Genomic DNA, 9789 nt, shown 5'->3' with positions numbered 1-9789 from the left:
AATTTTTACATTTGAAGTTGCGATCGAATTGTAAGACTTTCAATTTGTTTTCCACGTTCCGATGGTACCTTAGTCGAAACCACACATTTCCTAGCCAACTATTGATCCATTTCAGGATGAAGCCGACGATGTTGACTTGGGCAACTTCAAATGGGAGGATGAGCTGTGAAAGTACAGCCCAGCCGTGACATCACCATTCCTACGCCTTGCCCTTGGTCGCCAACCTCGTGCAACCGTTCAACGAATCCTTACCACTGCTTATTATGCAAGTTTATATGTAGTGCAATGTGTGTGTGTCTTTAAGAATGCATAATGGTCTACGCTACGAGTGCTCGTTGTGTTTGGCTGCACCATTTTCTTTAGTTGTAAATCTTTTAATCGAATTTTCACTTTCATTATATTAACATTTTCCAATTGTAGCCTAAAGCTGGACACATGGACTTCTAAATAGTAGAATCTGGACAGGACACGACTAATGAGTTGTGTACATAATGAGGCCTATAATGTCGAAACCGCAAAATGACAAAATTGCGCTAGGATCTTGACACGATTAAATTAAAATGATTTTCGGACTAGTTTTGTATTTAATGCAGAAATCTAGGGTTCGAATCCCATCCTAGTTACGTACCGTAACTTGAGCCGTGCCAAACTAAGCTACTGTACTATACTAAGTTGAAATATTCTCCTTTTTAGTTAAAATATCATCATGATATTATAAACAACACTTTTCAATTATTTATTCTACCATAGCCATGAACATACATACCTACATCAGCAAAAAATAATAATAATAATTAAAAAGCACACGCAAGCAAATGGCGAGTAACGCAATAAACAAAAATTCCAAGTGAAACAACAAGAAGAGAAATGACTGATTTGGTAACGGATCTGTACAGAGAATAGAAATTAAACCAAAACACGTAAATCGTTACTGCGTTTTCGCTGGTAACAAAGCCAAATTAAAACAGAATTATTCAAAATTTAACAACTAGTAAGCTTGCGAATTTTTCTAGAAGATTCGTGGGCATCATCTTCACGTAAGTCACGCATAAAAATTTTGACCATACAATTGAAAGACCGGCTAGCCATGCCTTCCAAAATGTTATGGCCCTTGGCACACATGGTAGTAATTGACCAAGCTTCATTAGCCCAATTTTCATAAAATACAATGTTTATAATTTCTTTGAAAACATTGCGTTGGTTAGAACAAGTTAAAACCTGCTTTCGCAGCTCGTCATGCTGTGAAACCTCAGCAAATAGCCTACACGCCAGCAGAGTCTTCCAATCTTAAAGGTTTCGAGAGCGTTTGCAGGAATTCCTGCGGGTGGATGATTTTTACTTTCAACATCAGCAACTGCTGTCTCTTTACAAGATTCCCGATACATAAAATATAACAGAAGCATCGTTTACATCAGGGCAAATAGTTAACTGCAGATCAGCTGCAATCGAATCTGCTTTTGCAATCACTTCTTGTGCAGCTCGATCTGACGTTACTGCCTTAGTAGCATTGTCAATGTCTTTAAGTGATACTTTCGAGTATTTAACAAGTGACAGTGCACGCAGTTTTCTGTCACTTTCGTACAACTGTCTCATAGATATGAAGTAGTTCGCTCCACGGAGTTGCCGGAAATGGCCAAATCTTCCTTCAATGGTGTCTGATTGTATTTTACCGAACAAGACGTAGTTGAATTGGCAATTGTTAAGCAAGTATTTGCTTAGTCCTACCATCGCTCGGCAAGTTTGGCAGAGAGCCAAAAATGTCTCTTTCGTCAAGCCAGGTAACTGCAACAATAACAAAAAAAAATTGGTACGGTATTTATGACTGACAATGTCAAAAAATCATTTCTTATAATGGCTATATAACAAAAAATCAGTTACGGTAATGAAAAAAAACTTAGCAACTTTTATTGGAAATACACTTTCGGAAATACAAACCCATACATACATTAAAAACCCATATATACATTACCAACCCATATTGACTTTACCATATATGCATTAAAGCTTTGATATAATTCAAGTGAGATCTTAACAAGATCAATAAATAAAATACTAATAAATCTTAATATCTGAGACACTGTTAAACATATTGTCTTTTAGGTTTAACACTTCTTCAATCTTTATTATTTTTGATGTACAGTTTATGTGTTACCACAGCAAAAAACATGCAGTGTACAATAGCTCCAAAGATTGGCTATGGACATGAAGCTTCCATTTTGAAGGTATCGGTAGTCGAAACATACGCTAAGCACAAATTATTCACTCATTGTATATCAACATTTACCATCGAGTTTTTCCAAAAACCGGCATATTTTTCAAAATACAGGAGAAACTGCAACTTCCAATCATCGGTAGATCTGATTGGGTCTCTTGTTATGTCCCGTTTATGTTTGCCAACGTTTGGTGTTCCAACATTCAAAATTGACCACAATTTAGCAAACAACTGTAGTGCCTCACTGCCTTGGCAGTTTCAGTAAACCCATATGCTCTCAAAGCATTGATTGTTAATTCATGCAGCAAAGCCATGGCAAGCTTGACATTTACTTTCTCAATAGAATTGGGCTTAAGCACAGTGTCCGTTAGTTTGTGAGCCAATTTCAAAGGTTTGTGGCACTCATTGGAGTACACAGCTTCCACATCAGAAAAGCGGGCAATAATGGTGTTAGGAACAAGTGGGAGCATGCTTGACATTTTTAATATTTCCGTGACAAAAAATTGTTATAAACATTTTTAATCACATGGGTAGGGTCAAAAAGTAGGAAAAGTTTTCCACCAGTGAACTTAATGTCAATGCACTCTTGCAAATCTCCACCACAAAGAAAGTCTTTGTAAAATTTCCGATTGGCAGCTGCATTGTCTACTGAAATGGCAATGACGTTAAAGCCAACTTCATGGAGCATACCCATGATTTTATCAAAGCACTGTTTCTGTACATTTGCTTTGAGATTTTTTACAGGAAATATTCCAACCATGTCCTGGTAATCAGAACTCAAAGACTTTATCATGAAACAAAGAGCTGTCGTAGCTACTTCACAATTTTCAGCAGTCAAGCAGAACGACAAAACAGAAAAGAACAAAAATAGCAATGTTGATATAGCCTATACCTCAAAAATCAAAATTAGAAGACTGTAAAAATAATAAGGGTGATCATTGATGCAAATAGCCAAGTTTCTTCAACCACAAACATAGCTTGTGATTATGAGTGAATCAACAGGCTAATTCTAATAGATAAACTTATCGGGTCTAGTGCAGAGACGTCCGTAAGCAATAATTTCTATTCCCTGATCCTTTTCCTGCCCAATCCAATAGCCTAAAATGTAGAGGAAAGTTTTCTCCAAAAGGCAGTTCCTCTTTCCCTTGCATTTTAGGCTGTTGAGTTGGGAAAGAAAGGGATTATAAATTATTTCTTACGGACGTCTCTGCACTACTAGACCAAACTTATCAATGCAACTATGCGAAAAGATGATTAAACAAGCTGAGCTACTTTACTGCTGGCAATATTTCCATTGCTTCAACTGCTCAGTGTTGACTGTTGCTACTTCAAAGTTAACCTACTCACAGCTGCATTCCGGTCTATGCTTGCTGGCTGTTGCATTAAAATCCCATGATATCAAGCGCTGAAAAGCAGGCTTTTTCACGGTTAACTGTCTTCAAACCGAACAACTGAGTCTTACAGTTACTTGTTCTGTCATTGTAATTTTGTAACTAATCTAGTTGTTTTAATTCTAACTGTACAACAGGGTTGCCAACCTGTCTTCACCAAAAAAGCCAGACCTAGTCACAAAAAAAGCTTAAAAAAGCCAGAAGAAAATACCTAAAAAAGCCAATTAGTATTCATTAAGCATACACATATACAAAGTGCACAACCAAATAGTATCCCACCGAAGTTAGACTTCAGCGACAACGGAGAAACATAGTTAATGAAAAGACAAGCAACTAGAAAATTTTCTAAGCCAAAAAGGCCAAAACTATGTTGGCTTTTCATTAATTTGACAAAAAATTGATGAAACATGAAAAAAAGCCTAATTTTTCTGGCTTTTTTTTATTTAAAAAAATAAGCCTAGGGAGTTGAAAAACAGCCAGATTCTCAAAATCTGGCTTCAAAAAAGCCAAATTGGCAACCCTTCTGTACAAAACTCTGCCTTGAGTTGACTTTCGCACGCGTTGGGAACACGCGCAATTAGTTGTTTATTTTTGCAACGCGTTATTGCCGTATTTGATTGCACACACATCTGCACGAGGTTTTTCGCCACTCGCTTTTTTCTCTTTTGTTTATAGAAGGTGACGAAAACGCCATTTAGCAATGCAGGCCTCATCTTGTACAGCGTTGCTCGCAATTACAGCTTCGTGTCCAGTCCAGATTCTAGGATTTAGAAGCCCATGGCTGGACAGTGGACACACCTTTAAAGCTTGGGTATTGAAACCAAACTTATAAAGTGTTTTTAGAAAATAAACTAAATATGTTTATAAAATTATACTTAATGTATAAAAATTAAAAGTAGTAACTTAGGTTTATTGCATATTCCTTTTTTGTATTGGTGTCAGGTTTGAATATGTTACACTTCAGTTCAACTGAACTGTAGTATTTCATGGTTGATTTTGTGAACTGCCGTAGAGTCTAAGTATCGTGGTATTGTGTTCCTTGTCAGTCAATACACTGTAGGCATCTTGCGAAATGTGATTTTTGTAAAAAGTTTTTTAACTGCCTGGCAGTCACTGCATTTTCAACTGATGTATCGATGTTTTAAAAGCGTTTTGCAACTTAGCTGCCGAGCCGCGGTAATAGCATAACTTTCTCTCGCCCTTGTATACGCCGAAGACGCATAGAAGAGCCCTGTTAGCTCAGTGGTTACGTGGTCGACTCAAGATTAAGCGGCGCTGGTTCGACTCTCGGGGTGTGCGCTTGAGTAACGCATTTCAAGGCTGTTCTCCATTCAGCGGCACCTAATGGATGGAATAATTCCTCGGCAACAACACCTGAACAATCGGAAAACTTCACTGTCAATCTTCGTCAGTGACTCAAAGCCTCTAAGTTACAAGTACCGTATGCGAAACTGCCAGGATTAAGCTCTCAAAAAAGCTTTCCCAGTCCGAGGATAAAGATTCAATCAATCAACCCACTCATCAGATAGCAAGTGTGGATGTCTGGAAAAGAACTGGAAGTTGAATAGCTGGTCTGGGCAATTCAGTAATCATATGCAGAGTTTCCGATTTCTATGCCGAGCCAAACCGTTGTCTTTATTAAAAATACGTCATAAGGGAACGTTCAAATATTACGTAACGCTTTTTTCCCGAATTTTTGACCTCCCCCCTCCCCCATGTAACGCCAACGTAACGCTTTTTTCAATCCCCCCCTCCCCCATGTAACGTTTTTTCACTACGAATTCAGCACAAAAAACTACCATTCCGTACTCGAAAGCGTTACGTAACGTTTTGCTTGAACCCCCTCCCCCCCGATGTGACGCTAACGTAACGCTTTGCATAAACCCCCCCTCCCCCTCGAAGGCGTTACGTAATATTTGAACGTTCCCTAACATAATCAAAACCAAAATTGAAAGCCGGGCCTGGCGTCGATAAATTCAAGTTTCTTAGGTCAAGCATCTCAGGATACATGACGACTTGCTGAAAGTATGAAGCTCGCTCACAACAGTGACCTCGGTTAAACTTGATCAGCATTTCATGAAAAATTTAGAGACGCTCTAAATAGATTTTACTGGTGTAAGAAAACAGCAGACGCAGTTATTTCAGATACAACCTGTGATTTCCTATGATAAAACATACATACTTGTGCGTGAGAAGTCTCTTACCATCTATAAACAAACGTAAATCAACAAACTGTGGCGGCATCTCAGTCAACACACACACGCAGTTGCCTAATTAAAAGGACACTTCTTCAAGTATGCAATTTTAGTTTCAAAGGCTTGAATTTGAAGTACCGATAGTTACGTGGTAGCCAACTATCTGCATGGTGAAAACAACCCAGCCAGAAAATTAATATATAAAGGATAGATTTACTGGCTGGAGTAATATTCTATGCCGGGTAATGATTCTTACAGCGAGGTTCAACGATCTTGTGGAAGTTCCGCGGGACTCCAAGCGTACATGGATTTCAGAAAAACAATACCTAAAAAATTCATATTTAAGAGTATGGATTTCGTAAAAACGTCTCTCAGGGCCAATATTATAATTTTAAAGATCTCTGTGTGCTTGGAAATTCCACAAAAAACACTAGCATAGTCTACTGAAGAAAGATAAACTTAAGTGACATGGCAATCATTCCATAAATAACGGGAGCAAGTCTTTTAGGCGCTGACAGTTAGGCGCTGGTCTAATAGGCGCGCACACTGCGGCGTCTGGATATATAGGTGCGGAGCACTGTGGCGCCCGGTCATTTAGGTGCTATTCCTAGTAAAGTCTGTAGATTGTATCAGCTTGGCAGGTAGGGCAATGAAAATTATATCATGGCTTCCGTGAGTGAAGCTGCTTAAACCGGCAATGCTTTTTACACAAAATGTTATATTGAACAGAAAAATATATTGTTGTTTTATTGATTCAAGTCTAGGTTTGCGTTGGTGAAAGCTTTATCAATAAATTATTGCTCAGATCCAACATCGGCTTATATGCAGGGCAATTAGAGCAGTAGACCACCAGATCTCCACAGGACACGTACTTCTGGAGTAGAAGTTGCCGGTTTAAAGGCGCAGCTTTGTGCAATCTGTTACCTTTAATAATTACTTCTACTTGAGACGGATAGATCGTGTGGAGATGAGGTGCGGGAAAACGCTCTACTACTCTTGATATTAGCACATCTCAACAGGACATTTGCAATGCATCCTGAACACAAGTTGCAGCCAGATGGAACTTTACTTAATCTATTATCTTTCGCAATTACTTTTGTTCGGGATGGATTGGCCATGTGACGAGAACGCGTAAGACGCTGTACTACTGTTCACATGAATACATTTCTACAGGGCATATAGGCTACACCTTGGCTACAAGTTGCAAGCATAATGGTGAGACTTCGCTCGTTATTAAACCTAATTGGGGTTTTGACGGAAAACTAAGTTACTTTTCACTCAAGCCTACCGCCCGTTTGAATACAGACTACGGTACATTTTTTACTGATGTTTAGTGTAGTTATTATTTGACCTAACTAAAAGTGAACTCATACATTTTCGGAATTTTGAATAGTTTATTGATAAAGCTTTCGCCGACGCAAACCTGGACTAACAACAAATAAATGCTGAACACGCGCATTAAAAAAACAACATATTTTTCTGTTCAATATAACATTTTATGTGAAAATCATTGCCGGTTTAAGCAGCTTCACTCACGGAAGCCATGACATATTTTCCTGGTCAATATAACATTTTGTGTGAAAAGCATTCCCGGTTTAAGCAGCTTCACTCATATATTTTTTCTGTTGAATATAACATTTTGTGTGAAAAAGCATTGCCGGTTTAAGCAACTTCACTCACTGAAGCCATGACCAACAACGCACACGCATTAACAAAACAATATATTTTCCTGTTCAATATAATATTTTGAGCACCTAAATGACCGGGCGCCACAGTGCTCTGCACCTAAATATCCAGACGCCACAGTGTGCGCGCCTATTAGACCAGCGCCTAACTGTCAGCGCCTAAAAGACGTGGACCCTAAATAACAGTAACATAAAGTAACTTACATTTGAATTGTATTGATGCACAAATAGTACACAAAGATACTTCTGCAGTTAATACGCAACTTGAGTTGACTTTATTTGCATGGCGATATAGCACATTGTGTGCATAAACCACATGTCAAAGCAAATATCATTTTAGGTTTAGCTAAGTTTTAGCACAGGTACACATACAATACAATAAAAAAAAACCTAGGTCCATCCCTCCCACAAGAATAACCACACACCCATTCGTTTCGTTGCAAAACACAAATATGCGTCCTAATGGGCAGGACGTTGCCCCAGACTGCAGAACATGCTCACTACGTTACTTTGACATTAAAATCTAAGTATTTTTTAATATCAAGTTTCAAAAGCACAGGCGCAATACAAAATGTAAGGAATAATTAAAAGCAATCAACAACACAACCAAACTACAAGACAGTTAGCATTGCAGTTTTACCAAGATAGACATCACTGAAAACAGCAAATTTTATGTTTAAAGGGACCAAAACAAATACTTTTAATCAAAAAATGAATTCACTGATTGAGCTCGACAGTCGACATGTTAAGCAAAGGATTAAGGTTTGACCTAAAGTAGCTTAAAATGGTGATACAAGACACAGATACCGATCTTTTACAATATTATTCTACCGTATATTAGCGATTTTCTGAATGTTTGTGCCAAGAATGTAAATTCACTTGTTGACACACACCTTCAAACCCAAAATATGTATGTAACATACAAACCAACTCAAGTTCCTGTAAAGAGTGGTATATATAAATATTTCATAATCGAACATGACCACGAGGATAAAGTTTTTACTGTTTCTTTATTTACTTGAAAACAGAAATCAAATTAATCTTCATATTCATCTGGCTCATCATCTCCATCCACTTCTTCATTTTCAATCGCAAGTTTCTCAAGTTCTTTCTGCAATTCCATGTCATCTACATCTGTTACAACCTTTGGTGCCATCTTGAGATTAAAATTTCCATCAGCATCTTTAATAGTTTCCTTAATTTTGTCGATTGCTTGTTGTACTGCTTCCAAGCCTGCTGCTCGGTCAAGAGACTGCGTAGTAACCACATACAATGGAGGGGCTATGAGGTTGATCTTGATAGTATTTTCTTCTGAAGAGCATTCAACTCCACTCTTCAGAGCACGCTTCACAGCATCAACTCCTTCATAAGCATAACATGATACTTCAATATCAGAACGTATCTTCATAGCTTGAGGTGTCAGCCGACGCTTTATATTTTTTAGAAGAATATCGTGTTCTTCAGGAGATACTGTTAATTCATCTAAAACAGATGGCTCGTCCACAGCTCTTTTAAACATGTCATATGAAGCAGGATATTTTTCATTTTCTCGCTTGTATTTTGTATCAAATGTCCAAGCAGTCCTTTCAAATAGGTCTTCAAAATCTACTTCATGGCCAGCTTGATGCAACAACTCTACAGTGTGCCGAAGAATACTGTAAACACACTTAGCCTTGGAATATTTATTTTCACATTTTTTAGCTTCTTCTTGCGATACACGACGTTTTGATAAGTCAATGTAACCTTTTTCCTTATCTACTCTTATGACAACGACACATTCATCTCTTCCTACACGGATCAATTTATTTATTGAACGGATTCTCCTTCTGGAAAGTTCACTCAGCAGAATCATTCCCTCTATGTTGTTGTATTCTAACAAACGAACGTAAGCACCCATTTCAGCAATGGACTGAACATTCACCATCACAACATCTTCAACTTCCGGAAACTTTTCAGAATAATAACGACAGGATATTGACATTGTTTCTAATATCTATTAACTAATAACTAGATACAACTAATAACTATCACTAAAAACATATTGTTCACATCAATAATAAAGAACCACTATCTTCAAAGTTTAAGGCATGCTTGATAATTATGGTATGCATAATTGCATATCTTTAAAACTGAATCTTATAACTCGGTTTTATTGCCGTTTTGGATTCAGATAGTTTAGGATCCGAATCCTTCTGGATTCTGAATTGCCCATCCCTACCGTCACATATGAAGTCTATTCGGCAACGTTATTCATAATTACTCACCGGTGACGACATGGGCATTGACGCTCGAGCTGAAATCCAACA

At 37.9% G+C, this 9789-nt stretch overlaps 2 protein-coding genes across 2 annotated transcripts in view; one reads left to right on the top strand and one right to left on the bottom strand.

The window, feature by feature from the left end:
* Positions 1 to 4670, top strand: part of LOC145786696 (protein disulfide-isomerase A6-like) — a 14642-nt gene extending 9972 nt beyond the window's left edge. The window contains exon 10 of the mRNA XM_082598412.1: positions 116 to 4670. Within this exon, the coding sequence (XP_082454538.1) occupies positions 116 to 169 (54 nt within the window). The 3' untranslated portion in view covers positions 170 to 4670. The remainder of the gene's footprint in view (positions 1 to 115) is intronic.
* Positions 4671 to 5529: 859 nt separating this feature from the next.
* LOC145786697 (eukaryotic translation initiation factor 2 subunit 1-like) lies at positions 5530 to 9504 on the bottom strand. Its single transcript, XM_082598413.1, has one exon. It carries the CDS (start codon positions 9462 to 9464, stop codon positions 8520 to 8522), a length of 945 nt encoding a protein of 314 aa, XP_082454539.1. The 5' UTR covers positions 9465 to 9504; the 3' UTR covers positions 5530 to 8519.
* Positions 9505 to 9789: the final 285 nt, after the last annotated feature.

The sequence above is a fragment of the Aplidium turbinatum genome, chromosome 17 (assembly GCF_918807975.1).
Source record: "Aplidium turbinatum chromosome 17, kaAplTurb1.1, whole genome shotgun sequence".
Taxonomy (NCBI): Eukaryota; Metazoa; Chordata; class Ascidiacea; order Aplousobranchia; family Polyclinidae; genus Aplidium; species Aplidium turbinatum.
Note: the sequence above shows the minus strand (reverse complement) of the source record. Positions and strands in the feature narration are given on the sequence as shown.

Bases quoted from the DNA above. Each gene is read 5' to 3' on its own strand.
- LOC145786697 (XM_082598413.1), bottom strand. From the start codon at position 9,464: ATGTCAATATCCTGTCGTTATTATTCTGAAAAGTTTCCGGAAGTTGAA.